This window comes from Perognathus longimembris, chromosome 20 (genome assembly GCF_023159225.1).
Source record: "Perognathus longimembris pacificus isolate PPM17 chromosome 20, ASM2315922v1, whole genome shotgun sequence".
In the NCBI taxonomy this organism is placed as follows: Eukaryota; Metazoa; Chordata; class Mammalia; order Rodentia; family Heteromyidae; genus Perognathus; species Perognathus longimembris.
In genome coordinates this window covers 15,459,347-15,479,165 of record NC_063180.1, presented here as the reverse complement: position 1 = coordinate 15,479,165, position 19,819 = coordinate 15,459,347, and the positions used below count along the sequence as shown (strand labels likewise).

Here is a 19,819-nt window from a genome sequence, read left to right as displayed (position 1 = left end):
CTGGCACTCTTACCACTTGAGCCACAGCTAACTTCCAGCTTTTTGGTAGTAAATTGGAGATAAGAGTCTTATGGAGGCTTGGGAATGTGGCTTAGGAGGTAGAGTTCTTGCCTAGCAAGCATGAACCCCTGGTTTGATTCCTCAGTACCATATACACAGAAAAAGCCTGAAGTGGGGATGTGGCTCAAGTGTTAGAGTGCTAGCCTTGAGCACAGAGAGACTCAGGAACAGAGCCCAGGCCTTGAGTTCAAGGCCTAGGACTGGCAAAAAAAAAAAAGTCTAAGTCTTGTGAACTTTCTTGCCTAGGCTGACTGATTTCAAACTGCGATCCTCACATCTCAGCTTCCTGAGTAGTTAGATGACAGGTGTGAGCCTCTAGCTCCCTCAGCTTTATCTATTTGTTTGTTTATGTTTTTATTTTGGTCCTGGGTCTGGAACACAGGCCCTTAGGCCAAGCATGAGCTATGCCATTGGTCTGCATCCCATCTTCTTGAATCATGTCTTATCTAATTTTTCTGACAGGATTTTATCCTGGAACATTACAGTGAAGATAGCTATTTGTATGAAGATGAAATTGCTGATCTGATGGATCTGAGGCAGGTAAGTTTCGTCTGTAGACAAGTAGAGAAGACTGGTGCTGGGTGCTGAGTCTCCATCTTCCTTTTCCTTGTGGCCTTAGAGAATGAAGGGAGGTCGGAGGGAATGGGCTGCGAATCATTATTCCATAGCCAGGAGTTGGTGGCTCGCACCTGTAATCCCAGCTATTCAGGAGACTGAGATCTGAGAATCATGGCTCAGAATCAGGCCAGGAAGGTAGATAGTTAACCACCAAAAAGCTGGAAGAAGAGCTGTGCCTCAAGTTGTAGAGCGACAGCCTTGAGCGAAAAAGCTCCAGGAGAGCAGTAGAGGTTAAGCCCCAGTACTAGCAAATCAATCAATCACTATTTTCTGTTTTATACAAGAAAACCATAGGCTGAGTGTTGATGGCTCATGCCTATAATCTCAGCTACTCAGGAGGCTGAGATCTGAGGATCATGGTTCAAAGCCATCCTGGGCCGGAAAGTCCATGAGATAGATGCTGCTTATCTCTAACTACCCCCAAACCAGAAGTGGAGCTGTGGCTCAAAGGGGTTGAGCCTTGAGCAAAAAAGCTCAAGGATAGTCCCCAGGCCCTGAGTTCCAGCCCTACGACCAACCATAAAAACAAAAAAAGAAAGAAAACCATGGAAGAGAAGCAGTCCTTCTAGTATTGGGTCTGAGGCTAGATCCCAGGATTCCTGACTTTCCCCAAGCCTTTTGCACCTCTCCTAGGATTCATGATACCAATACTGGGTACCACACATCACAGGCCACGGCCTACACCTGCTCTTGTTCACATCTCTGTCTTTCCTTTCTCAGGCTTGCCGAACACCTAGCCGGGATGAGGCTGGGGTTAAACTGCTGATGGCCTACTTCATCCAGCTGGGCTTTGTGGAGAGCAGGTTCTTCCCGCCCACCTGCCAGATGGGGCTTTTGTTTACCTGGTGAGGTGGCTGAGATCTTACAGGGACTTTCCTGGGTCTGTGTTCTTGTACCTGTTTCACACGCGGTTCTGCTTCTGACGTGGCATTTGTGAGGCTTGAACTCAGGGCCTGGCCGCTGTTCCTGAGCTCTTCTGCTTAAGACTAGTGCTCTTACCACTTTGAGGCACAGCTCACTTCTGGTTTTCTGGTGGTTAATTGGAGATAAGTCTCACACTTTCCTGCCTGAGCAGGCTTTGAACTACAACCCTCAGGTGCCTCCTGAGTAGTTAGGATTACTGGTGTGAGCTACTAGCGCCCAACTGTCTGAGAGATTCTTATCTCCAATTAACCACCAAGAAGCTGGAGTGGAGCTGTATATCAGATGGTAAAGCATCAGCCTTGAGCAAAAAACCTAAGGGACAGTCCCCAGGTTCTGAGCTTAAACCCCGCTGCGTGCGCACTGATGCACGTGCACACGCACAAAGTGGTTGTACAAGGGAGTTTCAGTACATCAGTTTATGAGTACAGATACATATTGATCACTATCACACTTTCACCCCCACCCCCATTTATCCCAACTCCACCCATCTCTTCAAGTTACCTGGTTACATTTTCACATTAATATATTTAATGTTATAACTGCAAGCTGGGCACTAGTGGACAGCGCCCAGGCCCTATGTTCAAGCCCCAGTACTGGCACCAGAGAGAGAGAGAGAGAGAGAGAGAGAGAGAGAGAGAGAGAGAGAGAGAGAGAGAGAGAGAGAGAGAGAGAGAGAGAATGAGAATGAGAATGAGAGAATGAGAATATTGTGACTGCATTCACCTACCCTTCCTCTCTCCATTCATCTGCCTCCCTTCACTCCTCATTTGGACAAAACATATTTCAACTTCCTGGTATTCATTTTGTTAAACTATCAGTTAATTGTCAAAGGAGTCTTTCAGAAGAGTGTCTCTACTGCAGCCCAGGCAGTCTGGGAAATAAAGATCCTCTTGCATCATCCTTCCACGTGCTGGGATTACAGTGGCACCCCACTGGACCGGGCTTGTGGGGGAAGGGATCTTTAATCAACATCCTCACACTTGTCATCTTGCTTTGGAAACAAAAGCCTCTTGCATGTGTATCTTTTGAGTTTTTATTCAAGAAATAAACGTTGTCCATATTTATTCAGAACTGATAAGAAGTAGCCAAGTTACCCGCTTTCTCAGCTGAGATTTTGTTGTTGTTTTTATAAAGGTGATGTGCCGAGGGGTCACGGTTATATAATTCAGATAATGAGTACATTTCTTTTTGGACAATATCACCCCTTTCCGCGCTCTCTCCTAGTTTTCCCTCCCATTGAGTTTTTGCTTTGTTTTGTTTTTATACTAGGTATGACTCCCTTACTGGAGTTCCTGTGAGCCAGCAGAATCTGCTGCTAGAGAAAGCCAGCATCCTGTTCAATATTGGAGCCCTCTACACTCAGATTGGAACCCGGTGCAATCGGCAGACACAAGCTGGGCTAGAGAGCGCTGTGGATGCTTTCCAGAAAGCTGCAGGTATGTGTCCACCGGGGCACTTACACAGGGCTTCACCCCTGCCCCGTGGCACCGAGGACCCCAGCTGCACAGAGGCTTGGGGCCTCCCAGCCAGTTTCCAGCCCTGGGTCCACTTCCCCTCAGGAGACTTGCTTAATGGGTCATAGCAGGGCATCCGTCTGGGGTGGCCTGTGGTTAATGGGTAATCTTTCCACGTGAGTGGCCCCAGCCCCAGCTGTAAATACCTGTTCCTGTCAGAATAGACTTTACCCACGCAGTGAAAATGTGTTATCAATGTGTCCATTTGTTCCTGATTGTCTTGAGGGTGGGGGGGAATCTGCTGTAAGATCTGTCCCCCAGTAGGAGCCTCAAAACACGAATAGCATTGAACCCTGCGTACATTAGTGTGTGTGTGTGTGTGTGTGTGTGTGTGTGTGTTCCTATAATAATGGTTAACAAAAATAACAACCTGGACATAGAAATGGAGGGGCAAAGAGTGAGCAAATGCAGCAGTGGTGCTCACCAGACACTGTTGAAAATGAACTTCTTGCAGATGGGGACAGGAGGGAAAAACTGGGAGAAAGTGAAGGAAGGGTGACGTTGCCCCAAAAGAAATGTACTCATTACCTGATTTGTGTAACTGTAACCTCTCTGTACATCAGCTTTGGAATAACAATAAAAAATAAACATTAAAAAATAATAATAATCTACAATAATTATAAGCCAGGAACTGGTGACTCAGGCCTATGCTCCTAGCTACTCACGAGGCTGGTATAGGTTGAAGCCAGCCTTGGTAAGAAAGTCTGTGACACGGGCTGGGGATATAGCCTAGTGGCAAGAGTGCCTGCCTCGGATACACGAGGCCCTAGGTTCGATTCCCCAGCACCACATATACAGAAAACGGCCAGAAGCGGCGCTGTGGCTCAAGTGGCAGAGTGCTAGCCTTGAGCGGGAAGAAGCCAGGGACAGTGCTCAGGCCCTGAGTCCAAGGCCCACGACTGGCCAAAAAAAAAAAAAAAAAAAAGAAAGTCTGTGACACGCTTATCTCCAATTAACCACCAAAAAGTTAGTGATGGAGCTGGTAGAACACCAGCTTTGAGTGGAAAAAGCTAAAGGGACAGTGCTCAGGCATGAGTTCTCAAGCCTCAGTACTGGTACAAAAACAAAACAAGACAATTATGACAAATATACTGTCCAAAAAATTCTTGAAGCCTAATGAGTTTATTTCTGGAATTTTCCATGTAATATTTTGTATCACAGTTGACTGAGAGTGACCTTAAGGGAAATCTCATGGGAGGAGGAATTGTTACAGTGATATTGTGTGTCTTATTTAGTTTATTTTTGTGCCAATACTGGGGCTGAACTCAGGACCTTGTGCTTTTTCTTAGCTTTTCTACATAGGACTGGTGCTCTTCCACTTCTGGCTTTTTTGCTGGTTAATTGGAAATAGAGATGTCACAGACTTTCCTTCCTCTTGATCCTCACATCTCAGCCTCCTGAGTAGCGAGGCATGCGCCTCGGGGGCCTGGCTTTTGGGACAGTTATGAGTGTAGAAGTCTGCTGAGGCCTGTGGCAGCTCAAACATCTCCACTAGGGGTCCCAGGGAAAGTTCTGTGTTTTCAGAACCACCCACCCAGCTCTCCAGGGAGAATTTTTTTCCCCTGGGGCTGTTTGCTCCTTCCTCCTGCTTTCTGCCTCTCTGTCACCACACACCTAGTGGTGCCTGCCTCCCAGAAGCCTGATGGAATTGGAACAAGCCAGCTGTTTTCTTTTTCTTTTTTTTTTTTTTTGCCAGTCCTGGGCCTTGAACTCAGGGCCTGAGCACTGTCCTTGGCTTCTTTTTGCTCAAGGCTAGCACTCTACCACTTGAGCCACAGCGCCACCTCTGGCCATTTTCTATATATGTAGTGCTGAGGAATCGAACCCAGGGCTTCATGTATACGAGGCAAGCACTCTGGCCACCAGGTCATATTCCCAGCTCCCTTACTGAGTTTTCTTGCTCATACTGGGTGCTCTACCACTTGAGCCATGTCTCCAGTCTGGCTTTTTGCTGGTTAATGGAGATGGAATCTCATGTACTCCAGTCTCAGCCTCCTGAGTAACTAGGATTAGAAGTGTGAGCCATTGGTGTCCAGTCTGTTTTTAACTATTTACTTATACTTCTTTTTTTGTGCTGGTCCTGGGGCTTGAACTCTGCCTATGTGTTGTCCATGAGCTTCTTCTTGTTCAAGGCTAGTCCTTTACCACTGAGCCACAGCTTCACTTCCAGCTTTTACTGAGTAGTTTATTAGAGATAAGAGCCTCACAGACTTCCCTGTCTGGGCTGGCAGGAACTGTTATCCTCAGATCTCAGCTTCCTACGTAGCTCCGATTACAGGCATGAGCCACCAGTGCCCAGCTATTTCATCTATTTTTAGGGTGATGAAATGTACATAAGAGCTGGTTGCCGATTGCTCATGCTTTGCGCAAAAAAGCTAAGTGAGAAGTGCAAGGCTGTGTTCAAGCTCCAATGCTGGCGCAAAAGAAATAAAAGTAGATAGAAGTAACACTGTAACCAGTGTAAATGTATATTTCAGTTACATTGAGTACCTTCATATTGTCAGATATCACCATCCTTCTCCAGAGCATGTCTGTCCTTCAAGGTGGGGCTTTATATCTGCTAAACAGAACTTCTTCCTTCTTTCTCACAGCTCCTTCTAGTAACCTCTATCTACTTCCTGTCTCTGAACTTGACCTTTACAGGTAACTCACTAAATGAAATCACCAAATATATACGCACATATACATACATGTATGTATGTATACATGTACATATATGTATATACACACGTATACACTTGTATGGATACTGGTGTATGTGTGTATATGTGTGTGTGTTGTTTTATGAACGTGAACTCAGTGCTGTCCCTTAGCTTTTTTTCCTCAAGTCTAGTGCTTTACCACTTGAGCCACACCTTCACTTCTGGCTTTTTGATGCTAAACACATGGTCCACCATTTATGTCAGTACTGGGACTTGAACTCAAAGCATTGAGCTCTCATTTGATCTTTTTGCTCATGGCTGATGCTCTAATACTTGAACCATATTCCACTTTCATCTTTTTGCTGGTTAATTGGAGATAAGAACCTTCCAGATTTATCTGCCTAGGCTGGCTTTGATCTGTGATTCTCAGATCTCAGCCTCCTGAGTATCTAGGATTGCAGCATAGTCCACTGATACCTGGCAAGAATCAGATACTTTAATATATCCTAGGATATTATATATAGTATATATAATATATATGTATTATGCATGCACATATATGCACACATGCATATATGTCTATGTTATGTATTTACACATGTGTGTATTTTTTCACACTTTGGAGTGCTGCAGCTTGAACTCAGAGCCTCATGCATGTTAGGCAAGTGCTTAAACACTGAGCTACCCTCTCATGCCCAATTTTATGTTTTTAAAATCTTCTGTCATTCTCCAGAGCAGCATGGTACTATAAGCATGGTCTCTGACTCATGAGTAAAAACCTTACATTTTTAGGGGTTTTGAACTACCTGAAAGAAACATTCACTCATACCCCGAGTTACGACATGAGCCCCGCCATGCTGAGTGTGCTGGTCAAAATGATGCTTGTACAAGCCCAAGAATGTGTCTTTGAAAAGTTCATTCTTTCTGGGATCCGGAACGAATTCTTCATGCTGGTGAAGGTGGCTCAGGAGGCCGCCAAGGTGAGGCTTCCTTGTTGCTGGGACTTCCGGGGTTGGGCAGTTGGGCTGGCACATGTGCCCCAGGGATCGTGGATGGGGTCCCATGGGAGCAGCTTGTCTACAATCCAGGCAGCCTGCCCTCCCGAGCTGAGGCTGCTGGCCTGTGTTTTCCTGGCTTGTGGCAGTTTCAGATACGGATCATTGATTTCATTCTTCAGCATGGCCTAAAGCCAAACAAATGACACTTGCCCGATTCCTATGAACTCCGGCTTGACAGCACGAGGAATTGCTCAGTAGGGTGCCCATGTTGTGGCAGGGCTGTTGTATAGGACAAAGGGCTCTTACTAGACAGGTGTTGATGCTCATGCCTGTAATCCTAACTACTCAGGAGGCTGAAATCTGAGGATTACTGTTTTGAAGCCAGCCTATGCAGCAAAATCAGTGAGACTGTGGTGTGTGTGTGTGTGTGTGCGTGTGTGCGTGTGTGTGTGTGCCGCGTGTGCGCACGCGCACACGCGCGCATGAGCATGTGCCTATACTGAGGCTTAAACTCAGGGCCTGAGCACTGTCCTTGGCTTCTTTTTACTCAAGACTAGCACTCTACCACTTGAGGCACAGCACCACTTCTGGCCTTTTCTATATATGTGGTGCTGAGGAATCGAGCCCACAGCATCATGTATACGAGGCGAGCACTTTACCACTAGGCCATATTCCCAGCCCCTTTTCTTTTCTTTCTTTCTTTCTTTTTTTTTTGTTGTTGGTCGTGGGACTTGAACTCTGGGCCTGGGTGTTTGTCTCTGAGCTCTTTAGCACAAGGCTAGTGAACTTTGAGTCACAGCCCCACTTCCAGTTTTCTGGTGGTTAATTAGAGATAACAATCTCACAGATTTTCCTGCCCTGGCTGGCTGGCTTTGAACTGTGATCCTCAGACCTCAGCCTCCTGAGTAGCTAGGATGACAGGCATGAGCTGCCGGTGAGTGGCTTTGCTTCCAATTTTCTAATGGTTAACTGGAGTTAAAAGTGTCATGGAGGGCTGGGAATATGGCCTAATGGCAAGAGCGCTTGCCTCCTACACATGAAGCTCTTGGTTCGATTCCCCAGCACCACATATACGGAAAATGGCCAGAAGGGGCGCTGTGGCTCAGGTGGCAGAGTGCTAGCCTTGAGCCGGTAGAAGCCAGGGACAGTGCTCAGGCCCTGAGTCCAAGGCCCAGGACTGGCCAAAAAAAAAAAAAGACTCATGGATTATAAGCATGTGCCATCAGCACCCAGCTCCTTTGCCCAAGGCTAGTGCTCTACCACTTGAGCCACAATTCTACTTTTTTTTTTTTTGCCAGTCCTGGGGCCCGGACCCAGGGCCTGAGCACTGTCCCTGGCTTCTTTTTTTTGCTCAAGGCTAGCACTCTGCCACTTGAGCCACAGCGCCACTTCTGGCCATTTTCTGTATATGTGGTGCTGGGGAATTGAACCCAGGGCCTCATGTATGCGAGGCAAGCACTCTTGCCACTAGAACATATCCCCAGCCCCCACAATTCTACTTTTGACATTTGGTGGTTAATTCATTTTGTGGCTAGTAGGAAGTAAGAGTTTCATGGACTTCCTGCTTAGTCTGGCTTTGAACCAGGTGGCATGAGCCACCTGCATCTGGCCCTCAATGAGACTCTTCTTCTTTTTTTTTTTTTTTTGCTGGTCCTGGTGTTTGAACTCAAGGCCTGAGCACTGTCCCTGAGCCTCTTTTTGCTTAAGGCTAGCACTCTACCCATTGAGCTATAGTGCCACTTCTGGCTTTTTCTGCTGATATGGTACTGAGAAATCAAACTCAGGGCTTTATATATGCTAAGCAAGCACTCTACTACCAAGCCACATTCCCAGCCCAACGTGAGACTCTTCAGTGAGCCACCAAAAAGCTGGAAGTGGAGGTGTGGCTCAAATGGTAGAGCGCCAGCCTTAAGCAAAAGAATTTCATGGATACCACCCAGGCCCTGAGTTTAAGCCCTAGTACATACACATACACACATCACAAATTGGGTTTTCTTTCTCTGAAGCTGAGCTCCCCTTTCCCCGTGACCCTGTTTCAGGTGGCAGAGGTTTACCGGCAGCTGCATACAGCCATGAGCCAGGCACCAGTGAAAGAGAATATCCCCTACTCCTGGACCAGCCTGGCCTGTGTGAAGGCTCAGCACTACGGGGCTCTAGCCCACTACTTCACTGCCACCCTCCTCATGGACCACCAGTGTAAGACTTGAGGCTCTGGGCTTGGGTCAGGGCTGTTGTCTTAACAGCTCAGTACGGGGAGGGGAGGATTTCTGGGCTATGTGGGTGCCTCTTGCCTGTTCTGCACATGTTCCCAGCCTGAAGGCAGGAGGTAGGAGGACAGGTCAAGCCCAGATTAGAGATGATCAATTTCTATGGAAAGACCCGGTTTCATTCAGAGACAGTTTCAATCTGCCTTTGGGACCAAGCAGATGGTTTTCCATGTGGAATATGGGATGTCAAGGGTATCAAAATTTCCGTAATCTCCAATTAACTACCCCCCCCCCAAAAAAAAAAGCTGGAATGGATTTGGGGCTCAAGTGACAGAGCGTGAAACTTGAGCACAAAAGCGCAGGGACAACACCCAGGCCCAGGGTTCAAGCTCCAGCAAAGAAAAAAATTAGTAACAATGTAAAGGCTATGTACTGGTGGCTTATAAAGATAACCCTCCTTACTTAGGGAACGTGAATTCCAGGGGATCAAGATTCAAAGCCAGCACTGGCAGTCTGTGAGACTTTTTATCTCCAATAATAAACAAAATGCTGGGCTGGAGCTGTGACTTACATGGTAGAATGCTTGTCAAGCAAACAAGCTAAGCAAATGTGAGCCCCTGAGTTCAAACTCCAGTAACACACACATACGTAATTTATTTTTTGCCGGTCCTGGGGCTTGAACTCAGGGCCTGCGTACTGTCCCTGTGCTTCTGAGCTTCTTTTGCTCAAGGCTAGCACTCTACCACTTGAACCACAGCATTACTACTGGAGTTTTTCTTTATGTGGTACTAAGGAATCAAACCCAGACTATGAATGCTAGGCAAGCACTCTACCACTAAGCCACCTTCCCAGCCCCAAGTTTCTATGTTGTTTGAGTTCTTATCACCCTCTTAAATGTCGTGCCTCTCCCTCTTCACCCTAAGGCTGATTCAAATTTCATGGTCAGGTAGGATTTCTGATATAATTCATGTTTGAAGTATGGCAGCCCTGAGTAAATAAATACAATCACTGCAGCCAGACTGCTGAGTTCGTATCTCAGTTCTGCCCCTAATCAGCTGTGTGACCTTGGAAAAGTGACTTAGCTGCTCTGTGCCTCCCTTTTCTCATCTGCAATATAGAAATAGGGTAAACCTCCTTGGGGGTAGCGAGGGGGGGCTTAGGAAAATTAAGTACCTGTGTGCAAAGTTCTCTGAATGTGTTGGCTGCCACCACTGGCACTGTGTAGGAGGACAGGATAGGGCAACAAGGGAAATAGAGTGTAGTTGCTGTGGGTGTGGACAAGGCAGTCTGGGGGTTTCCTGGAAGTGGTGACCTTTGAGCTGAGCTTTTCCAGTTGCGCAGGGACATACACAACACAAGGAACATGCATAGCTGGGGAGAGTAAGACCGAGCTCTGAAGTAGAGAGAGGGTGGTTAGTGGGGGCTGAGGTTCACAGGACATGCTCTGGGGAGACTGAGGCCGGAGCAGGAGAAGAGCCACATCACAAGGCACAGGAGCCACCAATAGTGGCCGTGTGTGTGTGTGTGTGTGTGTGTGTGTGTGTGTGTGTGTCTCGGGGCCATGTCTTGAAGCTCTCAAGTTTGGCTGGCTCCTGCAAAGGGATTGGGGGTCGGATTGCCTAGGCTGTGTCCTGGGGTCAAAAGGAGCCCCAGGATGGAGTGGGGAGGGAATCCACGTGTGAGTGTGCAGGAGAGGGGGGTTCACTTGTGATTGTGTTCACAGTGAAGCCGGGTGCGGATGAGGACCACCAGGAGAAATGCCTGTCCCAGCTCTACACCCGAATGCCAGAAGGGCTGACGCCCTTGGCCACACTGAAGAATCAGCAGCAGCGCCAACAGCTGGGTGCGTATGGGCCCTGAGCTGTCCCCGCTGGCTCTCAGCCTGTCCTGGGCACAAAGCCCCAGATTCTCCCCCTTTATGGGGGAGGAGGGCAGGGCATTGGGACCGAGCATGTGGCTTATCAGAACCAAGAGGCACAGCCTCTCTTCCTAGAGGCCCCCAGAACGCCTTTTCACAGCCCCACGAGCGTCCCAGGAGCCAGATGGCTGGCTGTGTCTCCCTAACACTATGGAAGGAATGACCACCCTTCTCTTCCCTTCTTTTCTCTTTGCCAGTTCTGAGTCTTGAGTCCAAGGCCCAGGTGCTGTCTCTTAGTCTTTTCACTCAAGGCTGGTGCTTTCCCTGTTGAGAGTCACAACTCTACTTTCAGCGTTTTGCTGGTTAATTGGAGATAAGAATCTCATGGACTTTCCTACCTCGGCTGGCTTTGAGCCACAGTCCTCAAACCTAAATCTCCTGAATAGCAACCAGTAGCTTCTTTAGAAAGGGCTAATCCTCCTGCCAGCTCTTTGATAAAACTCATATGGATTGTGTTTCCTGCCTGCAGGAAAGTGCCACCTGCAGAGAGCTGTCACCCACCATGAAGAGTCCCTGAGGGAGGCCAGCCTGTGCAAGAAGCTACGCAACATCCATGTGCTCCAGGAGGTGCTAATGGCGGCCCACCAGCGAACCCAGCTCAAGTATGAGCAACACCGAGAGGAAGATGATATCCTGAACTTGATGAGAGCCCCCGACATTGTGTGTGAGTGGCAAGGCGGGGGCCTTTGTGCCCATGGGATTTGTATGAGTGTGGGTGTGGCATTTGCACATGAGGGCAGGGCCTATGACTGAGGCCCTTCTGCCTTTAGTCAGAGCCTTGCTCTTGAAGGTGTGGCCTATGGGCTGGTCCTGTGTGACTGGTGGAGCTTGTACGCTCGTGGGTGGGCCCTGTATGCTTATGGTAAGCCTTATTCCTGTGGGCGGGGCCTGTGTACCTGTGATGGGGTCTTATTTCTGTGGTCTGCTGCTAAAAAGCAGATGCACCTGCTGTGGGAGGCCACCCCCAGCTGCATACAGCCTGTGCTTGCCTATTCTGCAGGCCCAGCCAGCCCTCTGTGTGAGGGCCCTGAAGCACGGCTCTGCAGCTGGACTATGTATGGGCTTCCCTTACCCAGCCCTTTTCTCCCCTCATTCCTATTCTAGCAGTTTTCTTGTGATCCTTTCTCTTGTCATTCTGATGTCTGTCATCCTGGTCCTGTCCTCTGGGTTGATCATTTCTTCTTACCCAGCATCACCTGCCTCTAGTCTTTGTATCTTAAAGATACAGCGTGCTCTTGCTTCCATTTTCTAGACTCTTTGTCAGCAAAATCTCAGGCTCCACAGCTACCCTAGATCCCCCTCCTTTTTCATCTGAGTTTCTTCCTTCCCTTTCTTCCCTTTCTTCCTCTTTCCTCCTCTCTCGCTCCTCTTTTTCTTTCTCTCTTTCTCTCTCATATACTGGGGCTTGAATTCAAGGCCTAGGCACTGTCCCTTAGCTAATTTGCTCAAGGCTGGTGCCTTACCACTTGATCCACAGCTCCACTTCTGACTTTCAGTGATTAATTGGAGATAAGAGTCTCAAAGACTTACCTGTCTAGGCTGTCTTCAAACTGTGGTCCTCAGGTCTTAATCTCCTGAGTAGCTAGGACTAACAGGTGTGAGCCGCCAGCATCCAACTGCAGTTTGAGTTTTTTTGAGGATAATTTCTCATTATGGAGACTCTTAACCTTTTGTTTTTCCTCTTCTAGCTAAAACACAGCAAGAGGTAGAAGTAATACCACCCCAGTTCTCCAAGGTCACGGTCACAGACTACTTCCAGAAGCTGGTATGTGGAGTATTTCCTTCATAAATGACCTAAGGTGATGGCTTGTAAGTTTCATACATAAGCTGTCTTCATCCATCCAGGACCCTATACAAAACACCATTCAATGGATGATTTATAAACAACAGAAAGTTAAGCCATTTCTTCTTCTGGTGGCTGATAAGTTCAAGGTTATTGTGTTGGTAGAGTCAGCATTTGCTGGGAGCTGCTTGCTAAGTCATAGATGGCCTTTTGCTGTATCCTCAAGTGGTGAAAGGGGCCAGTTCGTTCCTCTGAGCCTAACTGTAAGAGGGATCTAATTAATGAGGGCTCTAGCATCAAAGGCCCAACCTACTTAGAATGGGTAATTAGTAGTTGTGTTTTTGGGTTTTTTTTCTGGTGCTGGGGCTTGAACTCAGGGCTTAGGGCTTTGTCCCTGAGCCTCTCTGTGCTCAAGGCTAGCACTCTGCCATTTGTGCCACAGCATTACTTCCAGCCTTTTCTGATTATGTGGTACTGAGAAGTTGAACCCAGGACTTCATGCATGCTAGGCAAGCATTCTACCACTAAGCCACATTCCTACCCTGGGTAATTAGGGATTTTTTTGTTGTTGTTTTTCTTTGTTTTGTGTATATATATGCCCACATGCACACACACATACACTGGTACTAGAGTTCGCATTCTGGGCCTTGACACTGCCTCTTAACCCTTGTGCTCCATTACTTGAGCCACAGCTCTACCTCCAGCTTTTTGCTGCCTAGTTGGAGAGTTAGATATTCCTGTTCAGTCTGGCTTTAGAACAAAGATCCTCTAGATCTCAGCTTCCTGAGTAGCTAGGATTATAGGTTTCAATATACAAATCTTGGCAGGACACAAATACTTAGACCATGTATAAAGTACCATTTTTAAAGCCTGTAATCAAAGGACTTGGGGAACTGAGGCAAAGGATCCTTTGAGCCTAGAAATTCAAGATATCCTAAGAACCATACCAAGATGCCAAAACATCTATCTATACCTTTGGGGGAAAAGAATATAAGTAAGTAAATTAAAAAAAAAAAAAACAACCAAACAACTATCCTAGCTTACTCAGGAGGTTGAAATCTGAGGGACATGGTTCAAAGTTAGCCCATGCAGGAAAATCTGTGAGACTCTATTCTCCAACTAATCACTAAAAAGCTAGAAGTGGAACTGTGGTTCAAGTGGTAAGAGTGCTAGCTTTGAGTAAGAGAGCTAAGTAAGGTACAGCCTCCAGGCCTTGAGTTCAAGCCCTACTAGCAGCACAAGAAAATATAATCAATAGAACCCAATGTGCTTCTGTCTCCAATGCCTCCAGCCTAAGGAGTGTTGTCTTCCCAGGGTCCCCTGTCTGTGTTCTCGGCCAGCAAGAGGTGGACTCCTCCTCGAAACATTCACTTCACAACGCAAGAAGGGGACTTGGGCTTCACGCTGCGAGGGAACACCCCGGTGCAGGTCCACTTCCTGGACCCTCAGTGCTCTGCTGCGGTAAGCCTCGCCTGAGCTTTTTTTGTTTGTTTCCTGTGCCAGTCCCTGGGGCTTGAACTCAGGGCCTGAGCACTGTCCCTGCCTTCTTTTTGCTCAAGGCTAGCACTCTGCCACTTGAAACACAATGCCACTTCTGGCTTTTTCTGTTTATGTGGTGCTGAGGAATCAAACCCAGGGCTTCATGCACTCTAGGCAAGCACTCCAGCACTAAGCTACATTCCCAGGCCCCTTCCCCCATTTTCTTTAATGGGAGGAACCCATAGGGTTCCCAAGATATGAAGGTTGTGGCTCAAAGCCAGCCTGGGCAGGAAAGTCTGTGAGATTCTTCAATGAACCACCAAAAAAGTCTGGAAGTAGAGCTGTTGCTCAAAATGATAGTCGGCAGAGAGAGAGAGAGAGAGAGAGAGAGAGAGAGAGAGAGAGAGAGAAGGGGGGGTGAAGCTCAGGGATAGCACCCAGGTCTTGAGTTCAAGCCTCATCATGGGTACACATTTAAAAAAAAATGAGGGGCTGGGAATATGGCCTAGTGGCAAGAGTGCTTGACTCATATACATGAAGTCCTGGGTTCAATTCCCCAGCACCACATATACAGAAAATGGCCAGAAGTGGTGCTGCGGCTCAAGTGGCAGAGTGCTAGCCTTGAGCAAGAAGAAGCCAGGGACAGTGCTCAGGCCCTGAGTTCAAGCCAAGGACTGGCAAAAATAATAATAATAATAATAATAATTTTAAAAAGAAATGAGGCAACACTAACCTTTATGGAAATCATGTTCTCCCAGCTGGCAGGAACCAAAGAGGGAGACTATATAGTTTCCATTCACGACGTGGATTGTAAGTGGCTGACGGTGGCTGAGGTCATGAAGCTGTTGAAGGGGCTTGGCGGGGACGAGATTGACATGAAGGTGGTGAGCGTCCTGGACTCCACGTCTTCCATGGTGAGTGTGGTGGGGCAGTGAGCTGTGTGAGCTCCGCCCCAGGGACCGCCGCCTTCCCCGCCCAGCCCAGTATCACACACACACTGCCAGTTCCTAACTGAAAGCCCGAATGCACTTATCCCAAATCAAGAGACAATCTGGAGAACTCCCAGTTTCCTGTTCCATAGTAATGAATTAATTTTTTTTTTCCCCTTTGGCCAGTCCTGGGGCTTGGACTCAGGGCCTAAGCACTGTCCCTGGCTTCTTCTTGCTCAAGGCTAGCACTCTGCCACTTGAGCCACAGCGCCACTTCTGGTCATTTTCTGTATATGTGGTGCTGGGGAATCGAACCCAGGGCCTCATGTATACAAGGCAAGCACTCTTGCCACTAGGCCATATCCCCAGCCCCGAATTGATTAATTTTTTTAAAAAAAAATTCTATTTAGGGGCTGGGAATGTGGTTTAGCAGTAGAGTGCTTGCCTAGAGCCCTGGGTTCAAATTCCTCAGCACCACATACACAGAAAAGGCTGGAAGTGTTGCTGTGGCTCAAGTGACAGAGTGCTAGCGTTGAGCAAAAAGAAGCCAGGGACAGTGCTCAGGCCATGGGTAAAAAAATAAGTTCAGACGGAAGCTTGTTACTGTAGCTATAATCCCAGCTAACTCAAGAGACTGAGATCTGGAGGATACAGGTTTGAGGCTAGCCAGGGAGAAAAATCTTTAAGACTCCCATCTCCTCCAAAATAACCAGCAAAAATGTTGTACTGGAGACATGGATCAAGTGATAGAGCACCAGCATTGAGCAATAAAGTTAAAGGTCAGGTGCTGGTAGCTCACACTTGCAATTCTAGCTACTCTGGAGGCTGATATCTGAGGCCCACAATTCGAAGCCAGCCCAGGGCAAGAAACTCTGTGAGACTGGAGGTGGAGCTGTGGCTCAAAGTAGTAGAGCACTAGCCTTGAGCAAAAAATCTCAGGGACAGTACCTAGGCCCTGAGTTCAAGCCCTAGGACTGACAAAAACAAAACATAACAAAAAAAAAAAAACAGTTAAGAGACAGTTCCCAGGCCCTGAGTTCAACTCCCAGTACTAGCAAAAAGAGAAGTGTTTCACCCTTAGATATGGGAGCCTCATCTTGAACTAAACAGAGAAGGTTCTTGCCCTGAGAATGAGCACTCAGTAAGCACTACAAAGTGATGGTCTTGATGAATGATGTAAAAGAAAGAATACCTGGTTGACTATCTGGGGTTGAAGAGAGGCTTCTAGACAGGGCAGGAACTTCTTGCTGATATTGGGTCTTGAACTCAGGGCCTTGGTGCTGTTTCTTACTTTTTTTTTGTTCAAGCAGGCTCAAACCATAGCTCTACAGGCTTTTGGGTGGTTGCCTCCTGAACAGCTAGGATTACTGGTAGGAGCCATTTTGCCTAGCTCAGTGGCTGTTTTTATTTTCTTATTTTTTTGCCAGTCCTGGGGCTTGAACTCAGGGCATGAACTGTCTCTTAGCTTATTTTGCTCAAGGCTAGCACTCTACCACTTGAGCCACAGCGCCACTTCTGGCTTTTTCTGTGTATGTGGTGTTGAGGAATTGAACCAGGGCTTCATGCATGCTAGGCAAGCACTCTACCACTAAGCCACTAAAGCCTCAGTGGCTGTTTTTATAGTGGAGCTAAGGAGGTAGAAAAGAGGACAGTCATACTTTGAGTTTTCCATGAAGTTGGCCATTCATGCCAATCTATTTAGGCAGCTGGGTATTTAAGGTTTAAAGGGGAATACCCAAGCCAGAAGTTGCCTATCATCCTAGCTACCCAGGTGGCCGAGATCTGAGGATCATGGTTCAAAGCTAACCTGTGCAGAAAACTCGCAAAAACTCATTATTTCCAATTAACCACTAAAAGTCAGAACTGGAAATGTGATTCGAGTGGTAGAGCAGAAACACACACACACACACACACACACACACACACACACGCGCGCGCACACACGACAATACACAAGGCCCTGAGTGCACCATTCCCATTCCCAGTACCAAAACAATGAAAAACATGTTCCCTAAAAACTTAAGCATTCCAGGTGGGCACTGTGGCTCATGCCTGTAATCGTAGCTACTCAGGAGGCTGAGATCTGAGGATTATAGTGCAAAGCCAGAACAGGCAGGAAAGTCCATGAGACTTTTATCTCCAATAAACTATTCAGAAAATGCCAGAAGTGGCGCTGTAATTCTAGTAGTAGAGAAGTTCAGGGACAGTGCCCAAGCCCTGAGTTCAAGGCTAGGACACACACACACACACACACACACACACACACATGCGCACACACGTGTGCGCGCACACACACACAGAGAGGAGTTCCAAAGGGATTCAGGAAGACTCAGGGAGCAATAGGGGGCAGAAATGAAAGGAAAAGGGTTAAGCGGCCAGTATAAGAAAGCAGAGCCCCTGGGCTGGTCCTAGGAGAGGTGTGGGGTCAAGGAAACTTTCCCAAGAATGTGGTGTGCACTGAGGCAGACCGAGAGGGCAGAACCAGCCAGGGGGTGGAGGTCTTTGAGGAAGGAATGCAGGCAGCATTGGTACTGGAAGCGAGGGGCTGAGGAATCTGTACGGGGGAGGGCCTGAGTGTATGGAGAGAAGATAAGAGCATGAGGTGTGTGGAGGAGGAAAGGGTGATTGATGGAGGAAGGGAAAGACAGACGAGCCAGGGAGGGTGCTGCTTTGAGGATTAGAATTTCAAAGAAAGCAAGTCTATTTGATAAAATATTCCCATCAACACACAGCTTTGAAAAAATGGTCCCACGATAGGTGCTGGTGGCTCAAGAGGCTGAGAGATCTAAGGATTGAAGTTCAAAGCCAGCTAGAACAGAGAAACCTGAGACTCATCTCTAGTTAAAGCTAGAAGTGGAGGTGTGGCTCAAGTGGTAGAACATCAGCCTTGAACAAGACAAAAGAAAAAAAAAAAAGCCAAGCAAGAATGTGAGGCTTTAGGTTCAAACCCCAGTGCGCGCGCGCACGCGCACACACACGCACAGTCTCAGTTCTGTGTATCCATCAGCCCTTGAGGGTCCTGTGAAGGATGAAGACATGAGCCTCTACTTTAATAATAATTTCCTAGTTGTCTTGCCACACCTGACAGCCTTCTTCCTCCTCCTTTTCCATACAGCCTGGTAAGTGTGCCACATATTCTGTGGGTATGCAGAAAACCTACTCCATGATCTGCTTATCCATCGATGATGAGGATAAAAGTTACAAAACGAAGAAGATCTCCAAGAAGCTCTCCTTTTTGAGTTGGGGTACCAGTAAGAACAGACAGAAGTCAGCCAGCACCTTGTGTCTCCCTGCAGTGGGGGTGGCGAGGCCTCAAATCAAGAAGAAGTTGCCGAGTCCTTTTAGCCTGCTCAATTCGGACAGCTCACTGTACTAAGTACAACATGGAAGAAACAAACGTTCACCCACTGGACGGTCAGGGCCTTTCGATCTGTGCCATAGGAGGAAATAGCTAAATGTCGTCACTTCCCATTTTTCCCAGTATAAACTTGTCTTTTACAAGTGAGCTTTTAGAGAAGTGACAAGAATCCTCTGGCAATCTGTGGGAAGCACATTTACTTGGAACTTCACTGTATTGCTGCAAGTTATTTATTTTAGAAGGTATTGTACATAGAACAATGTCCAGATGATGGCTGCTTTTAATGATTTCAGTTAGAAGCTAACAGAGGTAAACTGAGGCTACCTAACTACACTGGTGATATTTCTAAGTGTCCAGGCTGGGGTAAGCCCATCCTTGATCTTGAGTTCAGTGGACCCTTGAATTGAAGGTAGATCAGGTCAACAAAGGATATGGAAATTTGTTACTAAAATTTTGCCAAAGCTGGGCACAAGGCTGAAATCTAGGGACCATAGTTTGAAGCCAGCCTGGGCAGGAAAGTTAAGACTCTGATCCCTAATGAACCTCCAAAAAGCCAGAAGAGAAGGTGTGGTTCAAGTAGTAGAGTACCAGCCTTGAACAAAAAAGCTAAGGGACAGCACCCAGGCCCTGAGTTCAAGCCCCCAGAACGGGCACACACACAACCCCCATAAATGTGTCCCCCGATGCTATTTCCTCTGGGGAACTCATTACCTTAAAATAAGATTTTACTCTTCTACCTATGAATGCTATTTCTAGATTAAGTCTAGTGGCAAATTTGTCTTACTTGTAGGTGTTTTTCTTTCTTTTTTTTGGTGGTGGTAGAGATTGAACCACTGCCAAAAATAAATAAAAAACATTTTACAAGTAGTTTGTCCGTTAGTGTAGCTCCCCTTAGGATTTTGTCTCCACTATAGACACCATTATTATTGAATACTCCAAACTTTTTAACATCTTCTTGTAAGTAAAAAGTACCTATGTGTTTTGAGAGTAGGTCTACATTTTCTAAGGTAAAGATGTAAATGACTCAGGTTTTAAGCTGTATTTGACCTTTGTGTTGTTGTTTTTTTAAAAAATGAACATTCTTACCAGTTTTGACTTCTTGGCTGCAAGATGAATGACGCTGTGACTCGCATGATGAACTCATGGCTGACACAGGAAAGGCCATGTCGCTTAGTATACAGTACTGCAATCTTAGTTTTGAAGATTAACCATATTTTTCTATTTGTGCAATATCTTAAAGGAAGCAACCACCTTTGGGAAACATGTCACCGCTGCTCCTACCACTGTTTGTGTAAATATATAAATAAATGCATCCAATCACACGAATTAAATTTTGTTGCTTTTACTTCCCTCAAATCATTATTAATCGCATGTACTGTTTTTCCTCTT

The 19,819-nt window shown here is 46.9% G+C and overlaps 1 protein-coding gene across 2 annotated transcripts in view; it reads left to right on the top strand.

The window, feature by feature from the left end:
• Positions 1-18,884, top strand: part of Rhpn2 (rhophilin Rho GTPase binding protein 2) — a 44,533-nt gene extending 25,649 nt beyond the window's left edge. For both annotated transcript variants that reach the window (XM_048368770.1, XM_048368769.1), the window contains exons 5-15: positions 523-600; positions 1,399-1,523; positions 2,872-3,038; positions 6,551-6,738; positions 8,796-8,952; positions 10,687-10,806; positions 11,351-11,545; positions 12,570-12,646; positions 13,979-14,125; positions 14,902-15,057; positions 18,188-18,884. In XM_048368770.1, the coding sequence (XP_048224727.1) occupies positions 523-600; positions 1,399-1,523; positions 2,872-3,038; positions 6,551-6,738; positions 8,796-8,952; positions 10,687-10,806; positions 11,351-11,545; positions 12,570-12,646; positions 13,979-14,125; positions 14,902-15,057; positions 18,188-18,448 (1,671 nt within the window). In that variant the 3' untranslated portion in view covers positions 18,449-18,884. The remainder of the gene's footprint in view (positions 1-522; positions 601-1,398; positions 1,524-2,871; positions 3,039-6,550; positions 6,739-8,795; positions 8,953-10,686; positions 10,807-11,350; positions 11,546-12,569; positions 12,647-13,978; positions 14,126-14,901; positions 15,058-18,187) is intronic.
• Positions 18,885-19,819: the final 935 nt, after the last annotated feature.